Raw genomic sequence first — 13,433 nt, forward strand, 5'->3', positions numbered from 1 at the left:
TTTAAGTTTTTATAAATTACATGACTGTCATTGATCAATTTAAAAAAGAAGACCAACACAAAAAACTTAAATAGCACCCAAAACAAGCCCAGCCCAATTTTATAAAAAAAACCCAAACAATTCATTACAAACAAAAGGTCTTGAAAACCATAGTTTCATTAACGTATCATGTTAATTAATGATTGTAATGTTCTACACCTTTATTGTCATGTTGATTAATTGTTGTAATATTCTAGTTTAGGGTAACAACACTGCTATGTCATGTTGATTAATGGCTTAAATGTTCCAGTGTAGGGTAATAACACTGCTAGTTTCCTATAACATCCTATTTCTAATGCATATTTACTCCTGTAATGTTCCAGTGTAGGGTAATAACACTGCTAGTTTCCTATGATATCCTATTTCTAATGCATATCTACCCATGTAATGTTCCAGTCTAAGGTAATAACATTGCTAGTTTACTGTCATGTTGATTAATGGCTGTAATGTTCCAATCTAGAGTAATAACACTGCTAGTTTATTGTCATGCTGATTAATGGTTGTAATGTTCCAATTTAGGGTAATAACAATACTAGTTTCATATGACATCCTATTTCTAATGCATGTTTACTCTTGTAATGTTTCAGTCTAGGGTAATAACACTGCTAGTTTCCTATGATATTCTATTTCAAATGCATATATACCCCTGTAATGTTATAGTCTAGGGTAATAACACTGCTATTTCCTATGACATCCTATTTCTAATGCATGTTTACCCTTGTAATGTTCCAGTCTATGGTAATAACACTGCTAGTTTACTGTCATGTTGATTAATGTTTATCATGTTGCTATTTCTAATACATGTCCATCAAAGAAAAGATGAAGAAAGAACAAACCAGGCCAACTCTGAGCCCAGATTGTTAATACGATTATGTCATAGAAGTATATTGTTAATACTCTGTCATAGAAATACACTGTTAATACCCTGTCACAGAAGTACATTGTTAAACAAAAATGAGATTCATAAATGAAACAGTAATAAAAGTTGAATCGATCATCAAAGCTTAAAATACATTTCGAAAATCAACTAAAATTCGAAGAGAAACACATAATTGAAGCAAAAGATCAAAAATCTCAAGTCCAAACCAAACGACGACGATAACAACAACGACGATGTCAATAACAACAACGACGATGTGGCAAAAAAGGAGTAGAGCTCGAAGATGAGGAGTAGAGCTAAGAGCATCTGATCGAGGTTTGTTCGAGGTCTTCAACAATCCGAAAAAAGAAAAAAATCAATAGAAGCACGATTTTAGAACAGGAAATCGAAGGTGAAATATTGAAAATTGTAGATTAAAGATGAAGAATATAGTTGGACATGAGACTGAGCTTCAATGGAAGCTCCTTTTGCTCCAACACCAGAGAAAGCACCAGCGAGAAAAGAGAAAATAAATCTAATTTGGTTTTTTGGCAGATCTGATTTTCCTCTCTTAAATCCATAGTAAAAGGACAATATAGGTATTTAACACACACAAATAAACTAAAAAACAACTATTAAATTAAAAAAAATTGACAACTATCAATTTTTGGGTTTTTTTTTTTTGTGTGTTTATAGTTTTTAAATGGTGTATGGTTTCTTTATAAAACTATGTCTAAGATTGTGTATATAACTAAATTTCTAAAAATTTTGTTGTAGTAAGTGGGTATCTCATTCGACCAAAAAAAAAAAAAAAAAGGGTATCTCTAGTACTATTATAATAATCTTGCTCATATTTTGTTTATGTAATCCCTTATTAAACCGAGTTAAAACTTGGCATTAAGTTCCAAGAAAAAATATTTTAGCAATCTTTGTTTACAACAATTGGTCATGTGATTATGATGTGAAGAGTGGGTACGTGAGACTCATTGTATACTCTAGATTTTTTGAGAAAAATGTCAACTATGAGAAGCACAATGGGTCCAATACATCATTGACCAATATCAATTGGCAACCTACTTGACATTTAGAATGCGTATTCATTGTTTGAGCTCCTAAATAAACGACATCAAAAGAAGAAAGAGTTTCATAAAACGGGAATAATATTATTTTGCTATTCCTAATCAATAAAGCTATGACATGTGTGATGAGAGTCTATACATTTGGCTTAATAAAGGTAATTTCACTTGTTATTACATTTCATTATCACCAATTGGATTTATGAATTTTCTATATTTAATTTGGTGATCTTATTAGGTGAATTTATCTTTTGTAGGAAGTTGGAAAGCCAAAAGATGAAAATATATATTTGTCCAAGTTCAAGCCAAGTGTGAAGAGAATTGCTGGCGGATTTTATTGAAGAATTGATTGTGAGATTATTGTGATTATAAAGAGAAGTAAAGGGGGAGAAGAGAAGACAAAACCGTTGGAGCTAAAGAGAATATTTCATGTCATTCATAGCCATTTAGCGCCCACTACCTCACTGTTATTTCTTTTTCACTAACTCTCCACCATTAACACATGTTTAATCAAATTAATCCCTCACTTAAACCTTTCATTACCCACTTTGAATGTATTAACTTTCCACTCACCTCATTGACTACTATAAATCAACCATCAATTTATTTGGCAAGGACACCACTACGACATATTTCTTTATCCATTCCATTTTAAATTTAGTTATGTTTTTCTTTGTAATGAGTTGTTAGAACTCTAGCAAAGGCTAAAGTGAATGTTCTTTGAGTAAGTTTGTGAATTATTCTTTAATCCAATATACAGTATGAATTGCTAAATCTTTATTTTTGGTTGTTCAATATTTTCATATCCTTTTATTTTGATTGATGTTAAGTGTTACTATCTTTTCATTAATTCAATTATATTTTTCTCATTGTTAAGAACTGACTTAGCATGCTTTTAAATTAAAAGATTAGATATTATGCAATTCTATTTTCTGAACAATCATTAATAAAAGATAACATTGAAAAATTAAATTAGTTTCAATTTCTTTATTCCAGTTAAAGTTGCTCAATGATAATCTTAATCGAGTTATAAGTTGGATTAAAGAGCATGAAACATATTTTGCTTGAAGAATTGAACCTTGATGCCTTAACATTTCCATTATTGATAATTCATTTTAAAACCCACTCTCTACAACACTCAAATCAAATTACTTTGCCATTTTGCTTGTCACTTTTATTTTGATACTTTTAATTATTTCTTTGTGTGAAGACTTTTGCCTACCTGCTCCTTGAGAATACAATACTTGGACTTCCAAGATTTTTACTACATGTGACTACTTGCACTTGGATAGATGCAACATTGACAAATATCGAGTGGCAACTAACTTGACATTTAGAATGCGCATTCATTGTTTAAGCTCCTAAATAAATGGCATCAAGAGGAGAAAGACTTCCATAAAACGGGATAACACTGTTTTACTATCTCCAGTCAATAACGCTATGACACGTGTGATAACACTTTCACAAAGTATAGCATTATTGGCCGATGATAGCAAAATAATACTATTACCATCTCCAGTCAATAACGCTATGACACGTATGATAACACTTTCACAGAGTATAGCATTATTAGCCGAAGATAGCAAAATAATACTATCTCCGTTGCAACTAAATTTTTCTCGCATCAAGAGAGGAGGAACCTTTTAGGCAGTGTTCTTGTTGGTCTCAACAAGAGTGAATGTTTATGCTTGAGAATCAAGGTGAAAATTGAGAGAGAGAGAGAGAGAGAGAGAGAGAGAGAGTAGAAGATTTCAGTTGAATTTTTTATATCATAGAACCTTGTTTTTATCTTCTTTGTTTTTTTTTAAAAATAGTTTGGTAAGAAGTATGTTATTAAGAGATTTTAGTTGAATTGGGTTCTTTCCACTACAAGGCAAAGGCTTGGCTTATGAGTGGGTTGGTGAGTCTACAATTTGGTCTCACATCCTCTTCTATTATTCTCCTTTGATGGTACCATTACCAACCCTACCAACCTCACTCAAAAATAAATAAATCATTTCCAACATGTTTAATTAAGGATAAAATTACTTTTAAACCATTAATCTTAGCTTAAGCCATCGTCTTAACTGAATCAACTGTTAATCCAAATCGAAGATGCAAAAAGGACCCACAGGTGGCATGATCCAATCGCTGTGAAGCGTGGGTTCGCACTACTCTCATGTGATTATAATAAGCAATGTCAATTTCATGGAACATGCTTTTATTAAATGTGAAAATTCAATTCAATCAAGGCCTTTGAAAATCAAAGTCACATGGACGTGTTTAGTGCTGACACCTCAAAACATTTACTCAACAAGGACGTGGTATGGTGGTAGACCTTATTGTCTTTTTCTATTTCCCTTTTTATTCCATATATAATTGATTGTTAATATCAAATTCACTTTTGTTGTTGGCTGTAGTTTTTTAAAGCATAATGTCATCACAAATTTCCATTGCACCGATAGTGACAGTCACTTACGCCTATATATGTAGTTGTTTATCGTAAATTTATCTGTGCATTATAATAAGATCTATATCATCAACAGTTAATAATTACTCACACATGAATATGTGATTATCCTTAACATCGTTCAATCCTAACATCAAACATTAGTTCAATATTTCATGCACTAATTATAGCCATTTGTTTGGATGAGGGAAAATAACTCGAAATTTAGCTAAACGTAGGGTATTTAAGAGGTGAAGTTGACAATTTCCATAGTGCGATTTACAAAATTCGACATACATAAATCCAGACACTAAAATCTTTAATTGACAAAAATTGAAATGATGGAAATATAAATTCCATCATTTTAGAATTCTATGTAATTTTCAATTCTTTCATCCAAACGCAGAGTAATAGTTCAATAATTTATAAGCTAACTACATAAATACTTCTATAGTTTGGAGGGTTTTATATAGTTAATTGATAATCGCTGAAGCTGGTCCATAAAAATCAATCAGTCAATTTATGGAAAGCCCATTAAGAGCCCACAAATTGCAGATCAAAGCCCAAATTGCGAAGCCCAATAAAGAGTCAGCAACGTGTCGGTGGTTGATAAAGGAACGTCAAAGCTTAAAGCAACAGAAAACGACATGTGAGGTGCGTTTGTGAGCAATCTACGTAACACTTGTAGCTATCTCCTCTTCTACACGTCTTTCTCTTCACAACTTTATCTTTATATATAAAAAAGAAAGTCCCCCCATTTTCCATGATTGATTTTTCTTTTGGACTTTTTAGCCTCTCGCGTACGAAAAAGGGGAAAACTTTATGGGGAAGATCAAGCCTTTCAAGCAGGAGTTCTCATTCGGTTTGATTTTTCTCTCCTTTTTGACTTCACTCATTTACAGAAAGGCTTTTTCTTGTAATTTTTATGATGGTTTTGATGGTTTTGATTCAGATGAACGACTTGAAGAATCGAAAAGTATCATCGCAAAATACCCAGATCGAATTCCGGTTAGTTTTCATTTATGATTGTTTGTTATTTAGTTTTCTTTGTGAGTTTATTTATTTATTATTTTATATTTATTTAAATAAGAATGGAGTAATAAATATATATGATTCAGAAATTCCAAGATACTGGGATAAATAATGCACTAGGAAATTGGAAACATGGAGATTTGTTCTTGTTTGTGTGTGTGTGTGTGTGTTTTTTTTTTTTTTGTGTGGTTGCTGTCGTCTTTGGCAGACCTGAGTTGGTTTTAATGTTTGACCCGATTGAGAGATGATAATGTTTTAGTGGCTGAGAGCATTTTTTTGGGTGTATACTTTGAAATGGCAAATTTGTAATTTGTGTACAATCATAACGCTTAATTTTATCAGAATTGACGCAATTAGGCTTTAATGGAGAAGCTGTCAAAACTGATCAAGGTATTCTTTGTATGTCTTTCTGCAGGTGATCATTGAAAGATATTCCAGGACAGACCTGCCTGAAATGGAAAAGAAAAAGTATGTTCTAGTTGTCACAAATTCACGATTCTCTGCATTTTCGTCAAGGCCAAAGTTTCTTGTGTTAAGAACTAACTTAAATGTCATATTACATGTACATCTGAGGTTCAATTTTTCAGAAACTTTAAGATCCATGCATTATCCATATGTTTATTGGTCAGTAAAGTTTCCGTCTCGAGGTCCTTTGGCATTGGTACTCTCCTGGTTTCTTTAGTGTACTTATAATAATACTAGGATATTTCAGTTTGTATATTAGTACCCTCATCCTAACTATATAGCTCTTTGTTCTAGCGAAACAGAGAGCTTTGCTTCTGTTACTTGCTCTGTGTTCTGATGATCTTTTGGCATGTTTTGCTTGCTTTTCTATGCTTTAATAATAGATGTATGCTTGGATGAATTTCCTTTTATTCGCAGTTCGGTATAATCTGAATGTAGCTACTTAGTTCTAGAAGTTCTTAACACAGATTGAATTGGCTTCCGGAATATTTTAGCCAATTGTTTTTGCATTCTCACTTTAAGGAGAATAACCTGTATATCGTGTTTTCTTGTTTCGTATAGATTTCTTGTTCCAAGAGACATGTCTGTCGGGCAGTTTATTCATATCTTAAGCAGCAGGCTTCACTTGACTCCTGGGAAAGCTCTTTTTGTGTTTGTGAAGAACACATTACCTCAAACAGGTAAAAGACATATTATTGATTCGGTTACCAGTTTTATTTGGATTCTGCACGACATTGAGAACTTGTTAACACATTTTTCTGTGGATTTCATTTACAGCCAGTCGTATGGATTCCATCTATGAAAGTTACAAGGAGGATGATGGTTTTCTGTATATGTGTTACAGCAGCGAGAAAACCTTCGGCTGATCCTTCCATCTCCTCCCCTAATAATCTAATCGTTCATATTAGCAACTTGTAAGTATCTGCTGTTAACTTGTTCTCATTGCGAAGGGGCCTGTGAGGCTTGCTTCACTGTATTCTCTCATGTTCATTGTAAATTTGATTTTTTGTGAATTCTGTAAAGTTCATGACCTTCAATAATTCCATATTTTCATTCCAATGTCGACTTTCTATAATAAATATCACCATATAAGTGGGTTCAATCCTAACCAAAAAATTATCTAACAAAAAAGAGGAGAACTTGTAGCCATGCTTTGTGCTCTGAGAATGTGCTTGCCTTTCTTTTTATTTTATCGTTTTCTATTTTCAATACATTTCCATACTACGTACTCAGCAGTAGGACGTCTGAGTGATTATAGAATATTACGGCAGTACGACCATATTGACAAGATGGATGAGTATCTTTTCTTTGAGATGGTTGAGAACATTACACCACATAATTTCATACGAATAGTGCACCAGAAGTTCCATGAAAGCAAAGTTACATGCTGGAAAAAGTTGCATGAAAGGAAAACAAAAAGAAGACAAATGATATTATTATTCAGACCACCGAAGGCCAGGAGAAGTGATACAACCATATTATTCATAAATGAACGAATATTTTTTCAACAACATATTTGAGACGAGGCTTTTGACACATACAGCTACAGGCAGGCAGTCGCTTACTATTTATTTTACTCTAGCGCACTAGCAGTTCCATGCACAGTGACCTCTGCCTCCACGGTACAACTGTCGTTCAACAAGAACCTGTGGCTCGTGGTTTTAAACCATGTGACTGTAATGAATCTCGGCCAGCCCTGCATGGGACTGGAGGCACTGAACCACCAGCTAACTGCAAGATGAAATGAAAAAGAAGAAGAAAAATGAATGAGGAGCTGAAGACCAATAATTAAAAAGTGCAAAGAAAAGAAAACTTCTTCACTGTGCAGGGGATGGTGATGGATAGAACTAGGCTAATCTATTTACCTTTATATTCACGGTTAGAGCTGCTGTAGTCTTGATTTAGGAGGCGCAGGGTATACTGTGCATATATTTTAGAGGTAGGAGGCAGAGATGTCGGATCAGCTAATGCCAAATAAAGAGAGAGATGGCCACTCGCCGCACCGTCTCTTCCCATGGGATACAGTTTTATCTTCCTGCAACAAGCAACAAGCATTTTTAGGAGATTACCTGCACTTAATAACTTCTGCAGCAAGTTTAGTTTCCATCTGCAAACTTTACTGCTTTTTTGGCATATAATTTACTCATCTCCTTTATTTTGTTATTTTGTTATTTGTTTTGGTTGGTAAACTTTCTCTAAAACTTTAACTGATTCTTTACCATCTTCATGTAAGTAAAATTTTCACAAGGAGAGAGAGAGAGAGAGAGAGAGAGAGAGAGATAAGAAGGACATAAAAAGCCTGTAAAGAAGGATGTATTAATAAATGAGGAGGCTTATGCACCATTTTTGGTCTCCAGCAATGAATGTTTGTGAGTCATAGCTCTCCGCGTTTAACTTTGAGAAGTTGTCAATTTTCCAAACATGCTTGTACATAATGGCATCCTTGATCATTGATAGACACTCTCCTTTGCATGTGCTTCTTTCTTTACGAACAAGGACCTCCGCTCCAAACACGCAGGTGTCTTCCACGACAAATCCATTGGAAGCGTCAGTAAAGGCTTTGAGGGAGAGGAATTTATCAAATCCCCAGTCTAACTTCATCCCATGGAAGCGCCTTTCATTTTGTTCTAAGCAACGCATATGAAATAAAAAGAAAAGAATCAGAATATGGGGCAGTACTTTGTATAGATGAGAAACATTGGCTTATCTGTTCTCTGCTGTATGTTTAAGAATAAAATGAAAAGAAATGGTACCTTGAAGAGCAAAGTACGTGCCAGTATTCTGATCAAGCAAAAACAACCTGAAAGCAGCATGCACTTCCCAACAAGTCTGGGGGCCATTTGCTCCAGCCAATACTAAGTTGAGAGAGATGTGCTCTGTCACATTCCTCCTCTTGTTTCCATTTGGATAGAAAACCAGTTTCCTGCAGCAAAACCACAATTGATAGTACTCTAATGCAGCTTGAACATAAGAAGTAAATAATAACAGTGAATGCAAATTCAGGTTATGAGAACCAGAGTCACAAAAGTATAAGAACTTGTTGAAATGAGAGAAAGAATTGTACCATTTGTATCCTCCAGCTTCAAACTCCCCTGATTCATATTTCTCCAGTGAATGTTTGGACAGCAATGAAAGCGACTGTATTTTGATCGTGTAATGAGTTGGTGGCGCATCAGAAATTGTTCTCAAAATCCCTGCAATTAAAATGTTGGCAACACAAACTAGAAGGTGTGAGGGAGGGATGTATACATTAGGCGTCTGTAACATGCCATGTTTACATTAGCTAGTGCTTTAACAAACACACATATACAGATAGCGACAGAATCTTACCGTCTTGTTCATCGAAGTTAAGACTAGTCATGTTAATGGCAAAAAACTTGGCTGCCGAACTTTGAAGGTGCTGATAATTGATGCAGGTTACAAGATTCAGAATGGGTTTTCAGCTTTTAAAAGGAGAAATAAAAGGTGTTATTCCAAACTTGAAACTTTTTAAGGATACGACACTTATGCTTTGCTTTTGCAGGATAATAATTTGTTGTTTTGTTTTTCAAGGAAAAGGTCTCAATGACCTGCTTGTAGGTGTTTTGAATCATGTACCTATTCGAGATCCCACGCAACCACGTTTATTAAGGTTGAGGGAGAGAGAGAGAGAGAGAGAGAGAGAGAGAGAGAGAGAGACAGAGAGAGAGACAGAGAGAGAGAGAGAGAGTGTGTGTGTGTGTGACTCTCACCTTTTCTTGCCACACCTAGACCATACACAACATTGCATTGTTAAGTAGCTTTCTGCATGCTGTATGAGGCATGTCTCTTCATCTCTCTGTATTAATTTTTCAATCTCTTCATTGTCCATTTTTATTAAATCAAAGGAAAAGGGTTTTATGAAAAAGTGGCGTACTTGACTAAGAGCAAAGAAACTATGTAAACGAATTACCCAATCAATAGCTTGATGTGTTTGTAGATTGTACGAACCAAGAAAGGAAGGGACAGATTTTATATCTTAACGGCACATGTACAATCATAAAGCTTGTCTTATTGGAAGCAAAGCATTGTTGCCAGGGTGAATATCTTTTTGTCTTTCTGCAGTGACCAGTGAAAGATACTCCATGACAAGACACTTGAGATTATAAATTTTTTAAATCTAATTTCTTGTCAATAACACTTTTAAAATTAATAATTTTTCTGCGTGCTGATTGCTCCTTAAAGTTTTCATCCCTAGGTCCGTCCTTCCTGGTTTCTTCAGTGTACTTGTGGTAAATGAGATTTCAGTTTGTTCTAGAAAAACATAGAGCTCTGCTTCGGTTACTTCCTCCATGTTACGATGATCCTTTTGCATTGATTGTTTGCCTGCTTTTTGTGCCTTATATAACATAACAGACGCATGCTTGGATGAATTTCCTTTGATTTTTTCAACCAAAAACAAAAATTCTGCATGGCATTGAGAACTTGTTAACGCATTTTTCTGTGCATTTCATTTACAGAGAGTCATGGATTCCATTTCCATCTAGGAAAGTTACAAGGAGGACGCTGGTTTTCTGTTTATGTGTTACGACATCGAGAAAACCTTTGGCTTATCTTTCCATCTAATCTGTAAAACTCACAACCTTGATAATGCCATACTATCTTTCCCATGTCCATTTTTTTATCTAACAAGAAAGTAGAAAACTTGCAACCAAACTGTTTCTGCTCTGACAATAAGCTTCCCTTTTTCTTTTTCTTTTCTATTTTCAATATATTTCCGTACGACTCAGCAGAGACTAAAAGTTGTAAGGTTGAAGAAGTTACAGAAAAAAAATGAGAAACAAAAAAACAGAGGATTAAGAAGCCTTTGACAACAACTAAAAGCATGTAAAGTCCAAAAAAAGGATACATATTTATTCACCACCAAGGTCATAAGAAGAGATACAACCATATTCATAAGGAAATGAGTATCTTTTCTTTCACACATTTATGTAGAGATACCATTTCTGGTCTCCAGAAATGAAAAGTTGTAGAATTCGGCGTCTAATAACTTTGAGAAGTTGTCAATTTTCCAAACATGCTTGCTTGTACATAGCGGCATCTTTTACCATTACCATTACCATTGATAGACACTCTCCTTTCCCTGTACTTCTCTCTTTACAAAGAAAGACCTCTGCTCCAAACACACAGGTGTCATCTACGAGAAATCCATTGGAAGCTTCAGTGAAAGCTTTATGAGAGATAAACTGATCAAATCCCAATCAAGCCATATAAAAAAATATATCAGAAAATGAGACAATACATTGCAAATATGGGAAACATAAGCTTATCAGTCCTATAAATTAAGGAAAGTAAATGGTTCCTTGAAAAACCAAGTAGTTGCCCTTATTCTGATCAAGTAAAATCCGTTCCAAACTCTTGCTTATCTGCTGTAATTATCTCATGTTTATTCCCGGTAGATCTCTTCTTCTTATCTTGATAGAGTTATGCATCTATCTGATCTAGTTGTTCCCATTATCAATTGTAAACACATTCATATAAGTAAAACATGACAACTCTCTTTATGATGAGATTAGGGTTAGAGAACGTGTCTGATGAGAGCAGGGCCTTAAGCTTATATAGGGCTAGGTCAAGTCGTCTCTCCTCATCACCGAGGGCCGACTTGACTAATCTTCCAAGCCCACCAAAACGGTTCATGCAAAAAAGGAAATAAATAGGACCCCTTAATAGGCTTTAAAACCTTTCCTTATTCCACAAGGTTTTGGGCCTCAAGGTATAACTTAATTTAAACTCTTATCAAAACCTGATATAATTTAGTATCTAGTGCACCGATCTAAATAGGAAAACATAACATGGCTATCAGTGCCAAAAATTAATTGACTAATTGTCGTGTTTTACTTATATGAATGTGTTTACAATTGATAATAGTTACAAAGAGACCAGAGAATAGAGGCATAACTCTGTCAAGATAAGAAGAAGGGATTTACAAGGAATAAATATGAGATACTTAAAGAGATATTTAGTCATATACCCATTCTTAGCACTAAAACTATAAATAAACCCTACTTTATTTAATTTCTATAAACAAACCCAAAAATGACAACTAGCCCTATTGAATTTAATTTTAATTATTAAATTACTTTGATGCCCTATTGATTGTTTTGGGCTTTTTTATGAGGTTTTTGAGTTGAGTTTGTTTTAAGAAATCAATGGCAGTTTTGTAATTTAAAAAAAATTAAAAGCCTTTTTGTTATGTTATAAATGGGCTTTGGGTGTGTTTCTAAAGTCCATTTCATATATGGTTTTTTTTGTTTATAATTTGGGCTCCTATATTGGGTATAATAGTGAATCTCCCAAAAGGCCCGGTTTGGGATTGCTGTCACTTTAAAAAAAAGTTGTATGATGTGCTTTGAAAATAATTAGCTGTAAAGTAAAGCAGCTCCATGTTTGGTAAACAATATTTTTAAAGTGCTGTTTATACAAAAAGCAGTGTCAAAACCATTTGGTAAATTTTAATATAAAATTGTTGTAACTGTGAATAATGACTAAAATAGACATGATGTTAGAAGTTTTATGTACTAATCATGTGGTGGTAGTGGTAGTGATGGAGTGGAGGTAGTGGTGGTGATGAAGGTGGAGTTGGTGGTTGTGGTAGTGGTGGTGTTGGTGGTGGGGATGGCGATTGTGGAGGTGGTGGTGGTAGTAGTGGCAGCATGGTGGTGGTTGTGGAGGTTTTGGAGGAGGAGGTGGTTGTGGTGGTAGTGGTGGTGCTGGTGGTGGCGGCGGAGGATGAGGAGGAGAAGGATGTGGTGGTGGTGGTGGCAGTGGTTGTGGAGGTAGTGAATGTGACGGTGCAAGTGGTGGAGTTGGAGGTGGAAGTGGAGGTGGTGTCATTTTTTAAAATGAATGATGGTATTTTGGGAACTAAAAAAATTCATTAAAAGTTCATTTCTGCTTATTTTAAAAGCAGCTTTGAAAAGCAACTCAGAGCCTGCTTTTAAAAGCTGCTGTCAAAAGACCACTGCTTTTAAAATAATTGGGATATTTTATTTTTACCAAACATCTTAAACTGCTTAACTTTAAAGTGAAGCAGGTTTTTGACGAAAAAAAGCAATCCCAAACAGGGCCAAAGAGATATTAGAGAAAACGTTGGGCTAATCTTTCCATCTCCTCCCTTAATCATTCATCTCATCGTCCATATCAGTAACTCGTACGTATCTGTTGTTAACTTGTTCTCAATGCGAACGGCGTGTGAGGCTTGCTTCACTGTATTCTCAGTTCATTGTATATATATTTGATTTATTGTAAAGTTCATAACCTTCAATAATGCCACATTATCTTTCCAATGCCGACTTTTATTTTATTTTATGAATAACAAGAAGAAGTTCAATGTTATCTAAAAAGTTTCAACAAAAAAGAAAATGTTATGTAACAAGAAAGAAGAAAACTTGTAACTTCGCTTTGTGCTCTGAGAATTTGGTTGTCTATATTTCTTTTTCCTTTCCTGTTTTCAATATGTATCCAAAATACTCAGTAGTTATGAAATGGATGAAGTTACACTGAAAAAAGAATGAAG

General features: G+C 34.5%; 2 protein-coding genes across 2 annotated transcripts; one reads left to right on the plus strand and one right to left on the minus strand.

Annotated features, from left to right (window-relative positions):
* The first annotated feature begins 5,126 nt into the window (after positions 1-5,126).
* On the plus strand, positions 5,127-6,958 carry LOC117622601 (autophagy-related protein 8i-like). The gene is made up of 5 exons (XM_034353339.1): positions 5,127-5,264; positions 5,355-5,410; positions 5,850-5,902; positions 6,461-6,579; positions 6,677-6,958. Exons 1-5 carry the CDS (start codon positions 5,225-5,227, stop codon positions 6,763-6,765), a joined length of 357 nt encoding a protein of 118 aa, XP_034209230.1. The 5' UTR covers positions 5,127-5,224; the 3' UTR covers positions 6,766-6,958.
* Positions 6,959-7,303: 345 nt separating this feature from the next.
* On the minus strand, positions 7,304-9,303 carry LOC117622609 (probable inactive serine/threonine-protein kinase fnkC). The gene is made up of 6 exons (XM_034353352.1): positions 9,230-9,303; positions 8,964-9,093; positions 8,653-8,822; positions 8,241-8,526; positions 7,765-7,934; positions 7,304-7,630 (listed from the first exon to the last, which is right to left on the minus strand). Exons 1-6 carry the CDS (start codon positions 9,258-9,260, stop codon positions 7,473-7,475), a joined length of 945 nt encoding a protein of 314 aa, XP_034209243.1. The 5' UTR covers positions 9,261-9,303; the 3' UTR covers positions 7,304-7,472.
* Positions 9,304-13,433: the final 4,130 nt, after the last annotated feature.

The sequence above is a fragment of the Prunus dulcis genome, chromosome 1, assembly GCF_902201215.1.
Source record: "Prunus dulcis chromosome 1, ALMONDv2, whole genome shotgun sequence".
Lineage (NCBI taxonomy): Eukaryota > Viridiplantae > Streptophyta > Magnoliopsida > Rosales > Rosaceae > Prunus > Prunus dulcis.

Coding starts and splice junctions, on each gene's coding strand:
- LOC117622601 (XM_034353339.1), top strand. CDS start 5,225: ATGGGGAAGATCAAGCCTTTCAAGCAGGAGTTCTCATTCG. Junction 5,265..5,354: donor CAAGCAGGAGTTCTCATTCG/GTTTGATTTTTC, acceptor GTTTTGATTCAG/ATGAACGACTTGAAGAATCG. Junction 5,903..6,460: donor CCTGAAATGGAAAAGAAAAA/GTATGTTCTAGT, acceptor TGTTTCGTATAG/ATTTCTTGTTCCAAGAGACA.
- LOC117622609 (XM_034353352.1), bottom strand. CDS start 9,260: ATGACTAGTCTTAACTTCGATGAACAAGACG. Junction 9,094..9,229: donor TAACTTCGATGAACAAGACG/GTAAGATTCTGT, acceptor TTTTAATTGCAG/GGATTTTGAGAACAATTTCT. Junction 7,631..7,764: donor CTCTAACCGTGAATATAAAG/GTAAATAGATTA, acceptor TTCATCTTGCAG/TTAGCTGGTGGTTCAGTGCC.